General features: G+C 45.7%; 1 protein-coding gene across 1 annotated transcript in view; it reads left to right on the top strand.

The window, feature by feature from the left end:
- Positions 1–15,539, top strand: part of LOC139406151 (rho guanine nucleotide exchange factor 7-like) — a 46,661-nt gene extending 31,122 nt beyond the window's left edge. The window contains exons 15-19 of the mRNA XM_071148636.1: positions 3,395–3,484; positions 4,117–4,299; positions 10,201–10,300; positions 15,203–15,257; positions 15,417–15,539. Coding sequence (XP_071004737.1) covers positions 3,395–3,484; positions 4,117–4,299; positions 10,201–10,300; positions 15,203–15,257; positions 15,417–15,539 — 551 coding nt within the window. The remainder of the gene's footprint in view (positions 1–3,394; positions 3,485–4,116; positions 4,300–10,200; positions 10,301–15,202; positions 15,258–15,416) is intronic.
- Positions 15,540–17,241: the final 1,702 nt, after the last annotated feature.

Here is a 17,241-nt window from a genome sequence, read left to right as displayed (position 1 = left end):
TCCTAATGTCAAGAACAAAATGAATCTGTCTCGCTTTATCTTTTTGCTGCATTTCTAAACGGGCCTCACCTTCAGCCAGGCGGTCCCGTCTGAACGACCCAAAGCAGAAGATAAAGGGTCATATCGGGGCAATGTAAAGGGGGTACGAGGAACCCCTTCCTCTGCCCTGTCCTCCGACTTGGCATCGGTAGGTCTACCCGTCTCCTCTCCTTGCAATGAGAGAATTCGTTTTCTCACTAAACCCTCCCTGACTAGCACCAAAAGCTCAGCCTTAAGGGCTTTCTCAGGGATAACGAGTCCATAATGGTCAGCTATAGCTAAAATGTCTACTTTACGAAACCTCACCAAACAATCAATAGAGGGCGCTGAGGCAGCCATCTCGTACAATGCAGTCTACTGAATACACACAAATTAAACAAGTCATCCAAACTCACAACCTACCATCACACCTCAATCACCAATCACAGAGAGCCATGAGCACCAGGGTCCGGTGGGTTAATGGATCCCGGATGAGCCCCCATTATGTTACGCACGTCTCTAGGAAGAGGGAACGCAACACCCTGCTACAACTCAACTCCCCGTGAAGTGAAAGATGTATGGGACTGTAGGTGCGAGTAAGGATGACAAAGGCAGAGAGAGTGGTACCGTTTACAAGGAATGGTTTACAACCATCCATCACAAGGTCATTTTGGGGAAAAGGGGCTGGACGGAACCAAAGCAAAGAAAGTACATATCAAAGCCCCCTCTCCTACCTTACCTGCCTACCCACTACTTACCTAACTAGCACCACCTGGTGCCCTAACCAAAATACAGGGGGTGGTCCGCCCAGGTCTTACCTAGTGTGCCTAGACAGTGAATATACTATGGGTATATGTATGCCCGCAGGCCTCTTGCCTAAACACTCCCTAGGTGCCTTCCCCTCTGGTAACAAACTAAACAGAATATTACAAACAATTTCACATATCAAAACACTACATCCTATTGACACACAACAGACATAACCAATCAGCTCCCTCAGCAACATCTAACATAGTACATACCAAATCTCTTCCTGAGAAACAAACATATGCTATAACCCTCAGCCATCAGCCTCCTCTCGCAGCAATCTCTCTCAGCAGTGATCTTGGTTTCTGAGCAACAGAACACTGGTTTTAATATAGCTTCAGAAGGCATTGGTAATTGGAGACAGCTGCGTCCTGACGAGGGGGCGGGGTCAGCTCTCCAATTAGCCATGGAGTCGACCAATCAGCTGCTTGGGGGGGATTTCAGGAAGCCATCCTGAAACCTAAAAAACCACAACACAGAAACTGGGGAACGTAACAGTGTGTGTGTGTGTGTGTGTCTCTGTGTGTATGTGTGTTTGTGTGTGTGTGTCTCTGTGTGTGTGTTTATCTGTGTCTGTGTGTGTGTGTGTGTGTATCTCTGTGTGTGTTGGTGTCTCTGTGTGTGTTTCTGTGTCTGTGTGTGTTGGTGTATGTGTGTGTGTGTGTGTCTCTCTGTGTGTGTGTGTCTGTGTGTGTGTGTCTCTGTCTGTGTGTGTGTGTGTGTTAGTGTCTTTGTGTCTGTGTGTGTGTGTCTCTTTGTGTGTGTGTGTGTCTGTCTGTGTCTGTGTGTGTCTCTGTGTGTGTGTGTGTGTGTCTGTGTGTGTGTGTCTCTTTGTGTGTGTGTGTGTCTGTCTGTGTCTGTGGTGTGTGTGTGTGTGTGTATCTCTGTATGTGTTGGTGTCTCTGTGTGTCTTTGTGTGTGTGTCTCTGTGTGTGTGTGTGTTTGTCTCTCTGTCTGTGTTTGTGTGTGTGTGTGTGTGTCTCTCTGTCTGCGTGTGTGTGTGTCTCTCTCTCTGCGTGTGTGTCTCTCTCTGTTTGTGTGTGTGTGTGTGTGTTTGTGTGTGTCTGTGTGTGTGTGTGTGTCTGTGTATCTCTCTGTGTGTTGGTGTCTCTGTGTGTGTGTGTGTCTGTGTGTATGTATTTGTGTGTGTGTGTGTGTGTGTGTGTGTCTGTCTGTGTGTGTGTATGTGTGTTTTTGTGTGTCTGTCTGTGTGTGTGTGTTTGTCTCTCTGTCTGTGTTTGTTTGTGTGTGTGTGTGTCTCTGTCTGTGTGTGTGTGTGTGTGTCTCTCTCTCTGCGTGTGTGTCTCTCTCTGTTTGTGTGTGTGTTTGTGTGTGTGTGTGTCTGTGTTTCTCTGTGTGTGTGTGTTGGTGTCTCTGTGTGTGTGCGTGTCTGTGTGTGTCTTTGTGTGTGTGTCTGTGTGTATGTATTTTGTGTGTGTGTGTGTCTGTGTGTGTGTGTGTCTGTGTATCTCTCTGTGTGTGTGTTGGTGTCGCTGTGTGTGTGTGTGTCTGTGTGCGTGTCTTGTGTGTATGTATTTGTGTGTCTGTGTGTTAATCTGTGTGTGTGTGTGTGTGTGTGTCTCTGTCTCTGTGTGTGTGTATGTCTCTGTGTGTGTGTGTGTGTTTGTGTGTCTGTGTGTTGGTGTCTGTGTGTCTGTGTGTTTGTTTGTGTGTCTCTCTGTCTGTGTGTGTTTCTGTGTGTGTGTGTGTGTATATGTGTGTGTGTGTATGTGTCTCTCTGTCTGTGTCTGTTTGTGTGTGTGTGTGTCTCTGTGTGTGTCTGTGTGTGTGTGTTTGTGTGTCTCTCTGTCTGTGTTTGTGTGTGTGTGTGTGTGTGTGTGTGTATCTGTCTGTGTGTGTGTGTGTGTCTCTGTTTGTGTATGTGTGTGTCTCTCTCTGTCTGTGTTTGTGTGTGTGTATGTGTGTGTCTCTTTCTGTGTGTGTGTGTCTCTCTGTTTGTGTGTGTGTGTGTCTCTCCCTCTGCCTGTGTTTGTGTGTGTATGTGTGTGTCTCTCTCTCTCTGTCTGTCTGTGTGTGTGTGTGTGTGTGTGTCTCTCTCTCTCTCTCTCTCTGTGTGTGTGTGTCTCTGTCTGTGTGTGTCTCTCTATGTGTGTATGTGTGTGTATGTGTGTGTCTCTTTCTCTCTGTGTGTGTGTGTTTGTGTGTCTCTGTTTGTGTGTGTGTGTATGTGTCTCTCCGTGTGTCTGTGTTTGTGTGTATGTGTGTGTCTCTCTCTCTGTCTGTCTGTGTGTGTGTGTGTGTGTCTCTCTCTCTCTGTGTGTGTGTGTGTTTGTGTGTGTGTGTCTCTCCCTCTGTGTGTGTGTGTGTGTCTCCCTCTGTGTGTGTGTGTGTGTCTCCCTCTGTGTGTGTGTGTGTGTCTCTCCCTCTGTGTGTGTGTGTGTGTGTGTGTCTCTCTCCCTCTGTGTGTGTGTGTGTGTGTGTGTGTGTGTGTGTGTGTGTGTGTGTGTGTGTGTGTGTGTGTGTGTGTGTGTGTGTGTGTGTGTGTGTGTGTGTGTGTGTGTGTGTGTGTGTGTGCAGGCTGTTCTAACCTCTCTCCTCTCGTCTCCAGGTACAGCTGCTCTAGAGGAAGATGCTCAGATACTGAAGGTGATAGAAGCTTACTGTACCAGCGCCAAGACCAGACAGACCCTCAATTCCAGTAAGAACACACACACACACACACACACACACACACACACACACACACACACACACACACACACACACACACACACACACACACACAGACACAGACACAGACACAGACACACCCACTTGTTGATGTCAGGTCATGTTGTCATTCTAGGATCAGTATAGTTTACCCTGCTGTTAGTTATTAATTCTCTTTTCAACATTCTCTGTTCTGTCTCTCTCTTCACTCCTCACCACTCCTTCAATCTTCTGTTGACGTTCGTTCCTAATGGTATTTTTATTTCATCATTTGTTTTTTGGGGGGGGGTTGTTGTACTACTATGATTACATCTTACCATTCTGATTTAATCCATCGTTCATCCCTCGTCATCCACTCCTGATTGGTTACGGTTTGCCCTCGTCATCCACTCCTCATTGGTTATGGTTTGTCCTCGTCATCCTCTCCTCATTGGTTACGGTTTGTCCTCGTCATCCACTCCTCATTGGTTACGGTTTGTCCTCGTCATCCTCTCCTTATTGGTTATGGTTTGCCCTCGTCATCCACATTGTTTGCATCACCCACACCCCCCCTCCCCCTTTCCCCTCCCCCTTTCCCCTCCCCCTTTCCCCTCCCCATGCGTTTGCACCACTCCCCATCAGCCTGGCAGGGTACTGACCTGATGCACAACCACGTCCTGGGGAACATGGAGCGGTCCAGCGTGGACTCTCCGGGCCACCGTAGCAGCGTGTCGCGACCTGACTTGACTGGCTCAGACCTCTCGGAGGACTCTGACTACGACTCTGTGTGGACGACCCACAGTTACAGGATGGGCTCAGCGTCGTGTAAGAGCTGCATCTCTCACCAGAACTAAACCCCCAAAACTACCGTGGTCGTACCCTACCGTACCGCGTGATACCACACAGCACAGCACAGCACAGCACGTTCACCTCTTAACCTGTGGTCTAGAGGAAAACCAACCAGTTTTTAAGTCTATTTATTTAATTTATTTGGCATTGTTATTGTGTTCATTTTATTTTTATTTGTGTTTGTAATTTTTGGGAGATTGTACTCTCTTTGTTTGAAAATCTACCATGTTACCTTAACCTCTCTCTTTCCGTATTTGTCAGGTAGCTTGTGTTGGGCATCGTCTGGGGTTCTGTGTGTCTGATATTCAGATGTGGTTCAGGAAGGAAGGCATTCTATTGACCATGTTCTCTAACCTAGTTCCTTCTTCCACATATATTACAGCAGCAAATGTTGTGCTGACCTTTGACATTTCCAATGAATCGATATACTTTTGTTATTATTATGACTGCCTTAAGGCTTTTACCCCTGTTGCAGTACCCCCTGCAGTATTTCACACACAGGACACAGCATCGACAGTAGTATTTCTACGATATTGGTATTAATAGGATATTATATAGGATATGAGATCGAAGTTCCCCTATAAACAGCATGCATGCTTCATTCCCAGGGTGACGATTTACACTCTTATCAGATTTTACCCCAATCCAAAATGCAGTACTTTTAAACTCAATATTCCCTCAACAGCTTAACAATGATATTCTCAAAAGCAGTACAACTTTAGGCCCTAAGCAGAGCCACAAGCCTGGCAGGTCCAGTTTCTATATCCCAAGTAGGAAACATTTGTTTGTATCCTTCAAAACATTACCATGCTCTTCCATGCATTAGTAAGAACGCTTCTCCTGAGAAAGTATTTCCTTATGCCACGTTAAGAATTCCCAGGGGACAGTTTTTCAAAGGTTATCTGGATTCCGGCTATTGGATCAGCTATTGGATAGGAATGGGGACACCCGTTCAATTTATTCTATTCCTATGCATTTAATCCTATCCGATAGCCAGATAGATAACTTTTGAAAAACTGGGCCCAGTTTACTGTTCACTTCAAATTAGTCCTCTCTCTCTGCAGATCAGTCCTCTCTCTCTGCAGATCAGTCCTCTCTCTCTGCAGATCAGTCCTCTCTCTCCGCAGATCAGTCTTCTCTCTCTCTGAAGATCAGTCTTCTCTCTCTGCAGATCAGTCCTCTCTCTCTGCAGATCAGTCCTCTCTCTCCGCAGATCAGTCCTCTCTCTCCGCAGATCAGTCTTCTCTTTCTGCAGATCAGTCTTCTCTCTTTGCAGATCAGTCTTCTTTCTCTCTGCAGATCAGTCTTCTCTCTTCGCAGATCAGTCTTCTTTCTCTCTGCAGATCAGTCTTCTCTCTCCGCAGATCAGTCTTCTTTCTCTCTGCAGATCAGTCTTCTCTCTTCGCAGATCGGTCTTCTTTCTCTCTGCAGATCAGTCTTCTCGCTCCGCAGATCAGTCTTCTTTCTCTCTGCAGATCAGTCTTCTCTCTTCGCAGATCAGTCCTCTATCTCCGCAGATCAGTCTTCTCTCTCTCTGCAGATCAGCCTTCTCTCTTCGCAGATCAGTCCTCTATCTCCGCAGATCAGTCTTCTCTCTCTCCGCAGATCAGACTTCTCTCTCTCCGGCAGATCAGTCCCCCATCTCCGCAGATCAGTCTTCTCTCTCTCTCCGCAGATCAGTCCTCCATCTCCGCAGATCAGTTTTCTCTCTTCGCAGATCAGTCTTCTCTCTCTCTGAAGATCAGTCTTCTCTCTTCGCAGATCAGTCTTTTCTCTCTCCGCAGATCAGTCTTCTCTCTCCACAGATCAGTCTCCTCTCTTTCTGCAGATCAGTCTCCTCTCTTTCCGCAGATCAGTCTTCTCTCTGCAGATCAGTCCTCTCTCTCTGCAGATCAGTCCTCTCTCTGCAGATCAGTCTTCTCTCTCCACAGATCAGTCTTCTCTCTATCCGCAGATCAGTCTTCTCTCTCCACAGATCAGTCTTCTTTCTCTCTGAAGATCAGTCTTCTCTCTTCGCAGATCAGTCTTCTCTCTCTCCGCAGATCAGTCTTCTCTCTCCACAGATCAGTCTCCTCTCTTTCCGCAGATCAGTCTCCTCTCTTTCCGCAGATCAGTCTCCTCTCTTTCCGCAGATAAGTCTTCTCTCTGCAGATCAGTCCTCTCTCTCTGCAGATCAGTCCTATCTCTGCAGATCAGTCTTCTCTCTCCACAGATCAGTCTTCTTTCTCTCTGCAGATCAGTCTTCTCTCTTCGCAGATCAGTTCTCTATCTCCGCAGATCAGTCTTCTCTCTTCGCAGATGAGTCTTCTCTCTCTCTGCAGATCAGCCTTCTCTCTGCAGATCAGTCTTCTCTCTTCGCAGATCAGTCTTCTCTCTCTCTGAAGATCAGTCTTCTCTCTTCGCAGGTCAGTCTTCTCTCTCTCTGCAGATCAGTCTTCTCTCTCTCCGCAGATCAGTCTTCTCTCTCCACAGATCAGTCTCCTCTCTCTCCGCAGATCAGTCTTCTCTCTGCAGATCAGTCCTCTCTCTCTGCAGATCAGTCTTCTCTCTCCGCAGATCAGTCTCCTCTCTCTCTGCAGATCAGTCTTCTCTCTTCGCAGATCAGTCTTCTCTCTCTCTGCAGATCAGTCTTCTCTCTCCACAGATCAGTCCTCTCTCTCTGCAGATCAGTCTTCTCTCTTCGCAAATCAGTCTTTTCTCTCTCTGCAGATTAGTCTTCTCTCTCTCCGCAGATCAGTCTTCTCTCTCTCTCCGCAGATCAGTCTTTTCTCTCTCTGCATACCAGTCTTCTCTCTCTCCGCAGATCAGTCTTCTCTCTCTCCGCAGATCAGTCCTCCATCTCCGCAGTTCAGTCTTCTCTCTTCGCAGATCAGTCTTCTCTCTCTCTGCAGATTAGTCTTCTCTTTCTCTGCAGATCAGTCCTCTCACTCCGCAGATCAGTCTTCTCTCTGCAGATCAGTCTTCTCTCTCCGCAGTTATCCTGACAATATATGGAATAAATGGCTTTGTTATTTATGTATTTCTACAAATCATTTGTTTTATTTTACCTAAATTATTTTGTATTACATATGTGATTAGTATTATTTTAATTTCACTGTGTATGTCAATGTTTACAACCGATTAGTGGAACATACAGTTAACCTCTCTCTACATGATGGTGAAATGGTATCAGCGTTTATACATTGAGCATGTGAGGTTGGGATTCATTTGTGCACAACCTCTGTGGTAGAGCATTGAAATGTGTTAACCATGAAGAGTTTCTGTACCTCCTCTAACCAGTGTGTGTATAACATCAAACTGAGTGGATGGTGTAGCCTAGTAATTACGATTGCCATAGATATTGAGTGTCCCCGTACAGCTCATCCATACTGTAAATCTACAATGTCAGTGTTGAGGAAGTGTCAACCAAAAGAGAACTTAGTCTTGTGGGAGAGGTCATATGTGACATACTTATTCATCAACACAGATCAACATGAACTAAAATAAATGATCTCCTTTTTGTACATAGTGGATGTCAATAGAACAAAAAATAAGCCAAACAGTGGTTCTATCAATATTTGAGCTAAGAATATGACTGTCCTCCTGTTGTGTCTTCTACTTTGTAACTGCAGTGTATTCTGTGGTTGGTCAGGTCATGTGACTGCAGTGTATTCTGTGGTTGGTCAGGTCATGTGACTGCAGTGTACTCTGTGGTTGGTCAGGTCATGTGACTGCAGTGTATTCTGTGGTTGGTCAGGTCATGTGACTGCAGTGTACTCTGTGGTTGGTCAGGTCATGTGACTGCAGTGTATTCTGTGGTTGGTCAGGTCATGTGACTGCAGTGTACTCTGTGGTTGGTCAGGTCATGTGACTGCAGTGTATTCTGTGGTTGGTCAGGTCATGTGACTGCAGTGTATTCTGTGGTTGGTCAGGTCATGTGACTGCAGTGTATTCTGTGGTTGGTCAGGTCATGTGACTGCAGTGTATTCTGTGGTTGGTCAGGTCATGTGACTGCAGTGTATTCTGTGGTTGGTCAGGTCATGTGACTGCAGTGTATTCTGTGGTTGGTCAGGTCATGTGACTGCAGTGTATTCTGTGGTTGGTCAGGTCATGTGACTGCAGTGTATTCTGTGGTTGGTCAGGTCATGTGACTGCAGTGTATTCTGTGGTTGGTCAGGTCATGTGACTGCAGTGTATTCTGTGGTTGGTCAGGTCATGTGACTGCAGTGTATTCTGTGGTTGGTCAGGTCATGTGACTGCAGTGTATTCTGTGGTTGGTCAGGTCATGTGACTGCAGTGTATTCTGTGGTTGGTCAGGTCATGTGACTGCAGTGTATTCTGTGGTTGGTCAGGTCATGTGACTGCAGTGTATTCTGTGGTTGGTCAGGTCATGTGACTGCAGTGTATTCTGTGGTTGGTCAGGTCATGTGACTGCAGTGTATTCTGTGGTTGGTCAGGTCATGTGACTGCAGTGTATTCTGTGGTTGGAAAAAAACTAAAGAAAAGCTAAAACTGAGAGGTGAAGTGACTGCTTTGTCCAACTGTGTCCTCTGTATGCTCCAATGATGTATAGGACCTATCCCACACCTGTGATCAAAATGTCCTACCTACCTATCTTACCTACATACCTACTGTACCTACCTAGAAACCTACAATATATACAGACTGATGTACAGTACCAGTCAAAAGTTTGGACATGCCAACTCATTCCAGTGTTTTTCTTTAATTTTACTATTTTCTACATTGTAGAATAACAGTGAAGACATCAACACTATGAAATAACACATATGGAATCATGTAGTAACCAAAAAATGTTAAACAAACCAAAATATGTTTTATATTTGAGATTCTTCAAAATAGCCACCCTTTTGCCTTGATGACAGCTTTGCACACAGATATAACAAACTGACCCTAGCCCCCCGACACATAAACTACTGCAGCATAAATACTGGAGGCTGAGACAGGAGGGGTCAGGAGACACTGTGGCCCCATCCGAGGACACCCCCGGACAGGGCCAAACAGGAAGGATATAACCCCACCCACTTTGCCAAAGCACAGCCCCCACACCACTAGAGGGATATCTTCAACCACCAATTTACCATCCTGAGACAAGGCCGAGTATAGCCCACAAAGATCTCCGCCACGGGACAACCCTACATTATTCCATCTGTGTTATTTCATAGTTTTGATGTCTTCACTATTATTCTACAATGTAGAAAATAGTAAAAATAAAGAAAAACACTTGAATGAGTGGGTGTGTCCAAACTTTTGACTGGTACTGTGTATGACAAGAGGTCCCAAACACTGTATCATTGAGTTGTGAATAAATCTGTCTTTTGTTAGCAGTTGGTATTTGGGGTGTTTTGTCAGAACCTTATTTCACTGTGTTGTCACTGTCAACAAGATTCCAGGCTAAACTATTAGAACAGGAAATGTGAAAACAAAATGGTGTCTTTTCTCTCATGACAATACGCTGTATTCTTGTTGTTGTTTTATTTTTGTCTGCAACAGCGTGGTGAGGTAAAACCAATGAGGGGTGATTGGATCAGGATGATGAAGAAGGAATTACGCCTCTCTCTCATCCTCTTGCTGTTCTTCCTCTCCTGGCTCCTCTGTCCTTCTGTCATTGTGTCTTGTCTTTCTGTGCATGACTAACTAACCCACGGCCTCTCCAGTCTCATGTGTTTGTGTCCTCGTTTTGCTTTTGTTATAATGTAATCAATCACCAACCAGGAACTCAGTCACTTATGTTAGCTAAACTGCTGTGGGTAGAAGTTGACCTTAGGCACAGATCTAGGATCAGCTTACTCTCCCACAATTCTAACCAGCCATTAGGAGTTGGAAGTCCAAACAGACCTTAGATCAGTGTGTCTAGTGTGTTGTGTTCGTCTGGAACAGGGGTGACGCGGAGTGACACAGGGCTGCAGGTCATCATTCCCGGAGAGGAGATCATCATGGAGGAGACGATGAGCAACATACATTCTGTGGTTGGAGAGAAGTAAGACCTTCTCCTTCCCTCCTCGTCCTCTTCTTCCACCTCCTCTTCTCCCTCCTCCTTTTCGTCGTCCTCCTCCTTGTCTTCCTCCTCCTCTTCTCCCTCCTCTTCCTCCTCATTCTCTTCTTCCTCCTTCCCCTACTCCCCACCCCACTTCCTCCTCTTCTTCCTCCCTTTTCCACCTTCTCCTACTCCCCACCTCTCCCATCTCCTTTCCACCTCCTCCTCATCCTCCTCTTCCTCCTCCTCCCCCTTCTTCGTTTTGGTCAGGGCTGAATATCTTGGTAACCCCTCACAGTTTCTGTCATCATGTGCTGCAGTGAGATGGTGTTCACCATCCAGAGGGCTTCTGTTTCTGGATGTTTAACTGTGTTAGTTAGTGTGTAGACTAGTGCAGTACTGTGTGCATACATACAGTGCCTTCAGAAAGTATTCAGACTCATTGACTTTTTCCACATTTTGTTACGTTACAGCCTTTTTCTAGAATTGATAAAATAAATAAAAATGTTCAGCACACAATACCCCATAATGACAAAGCGAATAAACAGGTTTTTAGAAAATTTGGCAAATGTATTAAAATTGAAAAACAGAAATACCTTATTTACATAACTATTCAGACCCCTTTCTATGAGACTCAAAATTGAGCTCAGGTGCATCCTGTTTCCATTGATCATCCTTGAGATGTTTCTACAACTTGATTGGAGTCCACCTGTGTTAAATTCAATTGATTGGACATGATTTGGAAAGGCACACACCTGTCTATATAAGGTCCCACAGTTGACAGTGCATGTCAGAGGAAAAACCAAGCCATGAGGTTGAAGGAATTGTCTGTAGAGCTCCGAGACAGTATTGTGTCGAGGCACAGCTATGGGGAAGGGTACCAAAACATTTTTGCAGCATTGAAGGTCCCCAAGAACACAGTGGCCTCCATCATACTTACATGGAAGAAGTTTGGAACCACCAAGACTCTCCCTAGAGCTGGCTGCCTGGCCAAACTGACCAATCAGGGGAGAAGGGCCTTGGTCAGGACGGATCAAGTACCCAATGGTCACTCTTTTTATTTATTTGTATTTTTGGGTAGATGTTTATAACTGTTAGACTAATGGTACATCACAGTTGAAGTTGGGTAGATGTTTATAACTGTTAGACTAATGGTACATCACAGTTGAAGTTGGGTAGATGTTTATAACTGTTAGACTAATGGTACATAAGAGTTGAAGTTGGGTAGATGTTTATAACTGTTAGACTAATGGTACATCACAGTTGAAGTTGGGGTAGATGTTTATAACTGTTAGACTAATGGTACATCACAGTTGAAGTCTGGTAGATGTTTATAACTGTTAGACTAATGGTACATAAGAGTTGAAGTTGGGGTAGACATTTATAACTGTTAGACTAATGGTACATAAGAGTTGAAGTTGGGGTAGATGTTTATCACTGTTAGACTAATGGTACATAAGAGTTGAAGTTGGGTAGATGTTTATAACTGTTAGACTAATGGTACATACAAGTTACAAGCAAGAAAGACAAGTCTGTCTACGGTCTCTGGCTTTAAAGCTGCCCTATGGCAGGTCACTATGTTGCCACCTGTGCTAAAAACACGCTCTGAGGGGGAGCGCGTGGCAGGAATGCACAGCGCTTTGCCAGGTGGATGACTTTGGGAAAGTGTTTTGATTGGTTTCACTGTTAGCATCAGGAGACTGAAGGTAGCAGCTGAGTTCCTTGTCTACCAGCTGGATTTCATTAAGACCTTTCTCATTCAGATAGTCCATGACTATTGTTTTGATGGTTTGGGTGAACGCTGCTTCTCCATCATCAGGTTTCATGACCTCTGTATTGAACAGGTGTAGTAGGGTAGTGGGGCGGCAGGGTAGCCTAGGGGTAGCCTAGTGGTTAGAGCGTTGGACTAGTAACCGGAAGGTTGCAAGTTCAAATCCCCGAGCTGACAAGGTACAAATATGTCGTTCTGCCCCTGAACAGGCAGTTAACCCACTGTTCCTAGACCGTCATTGAAAATAAGAATTTGTTCTTAACTGACTTGCCTAATTAAATAAAGGTTAAAAAATACCAAAAAAAAGTACTGACATAAGACTCACCAGACAGAGCATCTGTGGATTCTAGTGGGGTCAATGCCTGGTTGCAGAACATCTCTATCTGTGTAGGTGGGAGGATGTGCCTGGTCTTCTTGTCACTGGACAAGACCTGTGGTATGGCTTTCTCCTGCTCCAGGACTCCTTGCACCGTCTTTTGACGTGATCCCACCTGGTAGGCGACTCTGTCACCAACTTGTTCTGGGGTAGGTTGTGTATTTTTGAGCAACTGCCAGGTCTCTTCTTTTTCCACCAATAGGAAAAAGCACCTACCACCTTCTTACACACTCCAGTTGCTCAATCCACCCGTTTCTCTCTACCCACTCTCTCTAAGAGAAATTAATAAAATGTTCCAATCACAATAATCCCTTTAATTGTGTACAAATGTAATATTTAACTTAATCAGTTGATGAAAAAAATGCCCTTTTAGTTTCTTCTAACCAATCACTTCAATATACACAATTGACAAGGTTACTTACCAATGGCCAAGTGCAGACGATGTCCAAAACATTGCAGTCGGGTCCATTTGTTGATCTGAGCGGCCTCCAACACGTTCACACCACTATCCGTTGTAATGCAGACGTGTCTGTCTTGACTGAGTCCCCAGCAGGAGAGAGCGTCAATGAGCCCCTCTGCTATAGCTTCACTCGTGTGGTCGTCGGGACAGTGTGGTCGACGGGACAGTGTGGTCGTCGGGACAGTGTGGTCGTCGGGACAGTGTGGTCGTCGGGAAAGTGTGGTCGTCGGGAAAGTGTGGTCGTCGGGACAGTGTGGTCGTCGGGACAGTGTGGTCGTCGGGACAGTGTGGTCGTCGGGACAGTGTGGTCGTCGGGAAAGTGTGGTCGTCGGGACAGTGTGGTCGTCGGGACAGTGTGGTCGTTGGGAAAGTGTGGTCGTCGGGACAGTGTGGTCGTCGGGAAAGTGTGGTCGTCGGTACAGTGTGGTCGTCGGGACAGTGTGGTCGTTGGGAAAGTGTGGTCGTCGGGACAGTGTGGTCGTCGGGAAAGTGTGGTCGTCGGTACAGTGTGGTCGTCGGTACAGTGTGGTCGTCGGGAAAGTGTGGTCGTCGGTACAGTGTGGTCGTCGGTACAGTGTGGTCGTCGGGACAGTGTGGTCGTCGGGAAAGTGTGATGTTTGAAGGCATTTATTACAAAGATTCCACTCTGTCAATATAGTGGATAGTGAGGCTAATATACGGCTCTGGCGTGTGACTAGACCACAGATCGGTAGTAGTAGCAAAATACATCAAATCTGTCTTGAGCTGTTCCTCAACTTTTTCCCTACACTCGGCGTAGAGTTTAGGCAGTGCGGTGAGAGAAATGTTTGTGGCCAGGGGGCACGTTCCTGGAATCAATTCAATTGATAAGCCTCTTGAAACCTTCCTTTTCGTTTGTGCTAGTTGGTAGCTTGTCCTTAGCAATGCAATGGATAATAGCATTTGTGATGTCTTTGTGTCTTTTCGATGTTTTCTCCAAGAGCATAAACGTTGTCAGTGTTGACTGCTTCGGGCAAACATCCCTAGATTGGCTGGTGCTTGAGGGGCGTTTATCAATACCGTGGAGCAAACTCAAACATCCCTAGATTGGCTGGTGCTTGAGGGGTGTTTATCAATACCGTGGAGCAAACTCAAACATCCCTAGATTGGCTAGTGTTTGAGGGGCGTTTATCAGTACCGTGGAGCAAACTCAAACATCCCTAGATTGGCTGGTGCTTGAAGGGCGTTTATCAATACCGTGGAGCAAACTCAAACATCCCTAGATTGGCTGGTGTTTGAGGGGCGTTTATCAGTACCGTGGAGCAAACTCAAACATCCCTAGATTGGCTGGTGCTTGAGGGGCGTTTATCGATACCGTGGAGCAAACTCAAACATCCCTAGATTGGCTGGTGCTTGAGGGGTGTTTATCAATACCGTGGAGCAAACTCAAACATCCCTAGATTGGCTGGTGCTTGAGGGGCGTTTATCAATACCGTGGAGCAAACTCAAACATCCCTAGATTGGCTGGTGTTTGAGGGGCGTTTATCAGTACCGTGGAGCAAACTCAAACATCCCTAGATTGGCTGGTGCTTGAGGGGCGTTTATCAGTACCGTGGAGCAAACTCAAACATCCCTAGATTGGCTGGTGCTTGAGGGGCGTTTATCAGTACCGTGGAGCAAACTCAAACATCCCTAGATTGGCTGGTGTTTGAGGGGCGTTTATCAGTACCGTGGAGCAAACTCAAACATCCCTAGATTGGCTGGTGCTTGAGGGGCGTTTATCAACACCGTGGCGCAAACTCAAACTCCCTGCATGTTCCAAAGAGTGATTTTGCTTCAGATGGTGAAAAAGGTTTGTCGTATTACCAGACTTGGTAGCCACCTGTCTACGGCACAATGCACCGAACATTGCTCTGCTCTTTGTCAGACTTCAAAAAGCCAAACCACTTCCAAATGACTGAAACAGTACAACCCTCTTTATCAATCATTTCTTTGTTAGAAGCTGCTCCTTTTCCATGGCTATCACCACCACTGTTTTCCTGGTTAACAGTGGCAACTCCATCAATCAAGGTGCTAAGTGTTTTTTTTAGTGGGCGTGTACCTCCACGTGCATATTGTTACTTCTCCCCACGCTCCTGCTGGGTCACAGAGGTGAAATGGACTGTTGTACCTAATGATTCTATATCAACATTATTAAAAATGAATCTAAATGTTTTTATATCATCATTGAGGGAAGTAATTACGTCGATAATTATCGATATTGATTTATCGCCCAGCCCTACTGTATATGATCATGTATTTTTCTGTAGGATGGTGTTAACCGTCTGTGTTGTGTTGAAGGAGCCTGGAGGATGTAGTGTATGCCCTGAGGGACGAGGTACAGGAGCTCCAACAGGTGATTGTCCCCTCTGTGTCCTCATTATGCCGGCTTAAGACAGGCCTATGACAACTCAATATGGCATGCGACACTTTCCACTGTTATGACGGATGAAGTGGTAAAGCTACCAAACGAATGCTTTGTGGCATATGAAGCTGACCTTTGACCCCTCAACAGGACAATAAGAAGATGAAGAGGTCACTGGAGGAGGAGCAGAGGGCACGGAAAGAGCTGGATAAGGTTGTCCGGAGGGTGTTACATAGTATGAATAACTACACCTGGGACGAGACTAACTTATGATGTGTGTGCAGATATGATTGCGTGCAGATACATGGTTGTGTGTGTGTTGAGCTAGGGCCCTGAGTTTTTTCCAGTCAGGTCATGTGCCTAGGAAAAACTCCTGGCCCCACCTATAATAATGAGGAATGTCTTTGGATCCATCCGTGAACTAACATGGACCTGGAGTGGCACCTAGCGTTTAAGAGTGTCTGGCCAGTAACCGAAAGGTTGCTGATTTGAATCCCTGAGCCGTTCTGCTCTTGAGCAAAGCAGTTAACCCCCAACAACACCTGCTTCCTGGGCTCAGATGATGTGGATGTTGAATAAGCCAGCTCCCTGAACCTCTCTGATTCATAGGGGTTAGGTTAAATGTGGAAGACACATTTCAGTTGTACAACTGACTCTCCCTCCCTCCCTCCCTCCCTCCCTCCCTCCCTCCCTATAAATGCAATACAGCTCTAATGGTACTGTACAAAAACAACTCATCATTTCACCTCTTCTCTACTGTTATTCATTACTATGAAATCCACCCATTTGGATGTATTGCCATTGTGCAATGTGTTGTGGTCTTCTGTGTAAGGCCTGGACCCCTGGCAGCCTGCCTATTAGTTAAACCTTGTGTTGTCACTGACCGGGGGGTCAGAAGGGATTTGTACAGAAATGGACTGACTGGTACTGGTATTGGTACTGACGGGTATTGGTACTGACTGGTATTGGTATTGACTGGTATTGACTGGTACTGGTACTAGCTGGTATATGTACTGACTGGTATTGGTAGTGACTGGTACTGGTATTGACTGGTATTGGTATTGACTGGTACTGGTATTGGTATTGACTGGTATTGGTACTGACTGGTATTGGTATTGACTGGTATTGGTACTGACTGGTATTGGTATTGACTGGTATTGGTACTGACTGGTATTGGTATTGACTGGTATTGGTACTGACTGGTATTGGTACTGACTGTTATTGGTACTGACTGGTATTGGTATTGACTGGTATTGGTATTGACTGGTACTGGTACTGACCTGTACTGGTACTGACTGGTATTGGTACTGACTGGTATTGGTACTGACTGGTACTGGTATTGACTGGTATTGGTATTGACTGGTATTGGTACTGACTGGTATTGGTATCAATACCAGTCAATACCAATACCAGTCAGTATTGACTGGTACTGGTACTGACCTGTACTGACTGGTATTGGTACTGACTGGTACTGGTATGGTATTGATTGGTATTGGTACTGACTGGTACTGACTAGTACTGGTACTAGTACTGGTACTGACTGGTATTGGTACTGACTGGTACTGGTACTGACTGGTATTGGTACTGACTGGTACTGGTACTGACTGGTACTGGTACGGTATTGATTGGTACTGACTGGTTTTGGTACGCTTTGATGTAAAAATGAGTACTGCTGAGGAATGTGCCTTTGGAGAAATAAATGTGTTTTTAGGAGAACAACTCCAACCCCCATGCTTGCACTGCAGGAAGACTCTGACAGGGATGCTGATGATGCTGCTGCTGCTGCTGATGATGATGATGATGTAGCACTTTTCCAGGTGCTCAAAGCTCTTTACATTCACAACTCATCCACCACGGATGTGCAACACCCACCTAGGTGATGCCATGGTATCCATTTGTAGCAGAAAGCTCACCATTCATCAGCTACTATGTCTCTGTATGTCACTCTGTCTCTCTATGTCATTGTATGTCTTTG

The sequence above is a fragment of the Oncorhynchus clarkii genome, chromosome 3 (assembly GCF_045791955.1).
Source record: "Oncorhynchus clarkii lewisi isolate Uvic-CL-2024 chromosome 3, UVic_Ocla_1.0, whole genome shotgun sequence".
NCBI classification, from domain to species: Eukaryota; Metazoa; Chordata; class Actinopteri; order Salmoniformes; family Salmonidae; genus Oncorhynchus; species Oncorhynchus clarkii.
The sequence above is the reverse complement of the archived record's forward strand: the minus strand, read 5'-3'. Positions and strand labels throughout refer to the sequence as shown.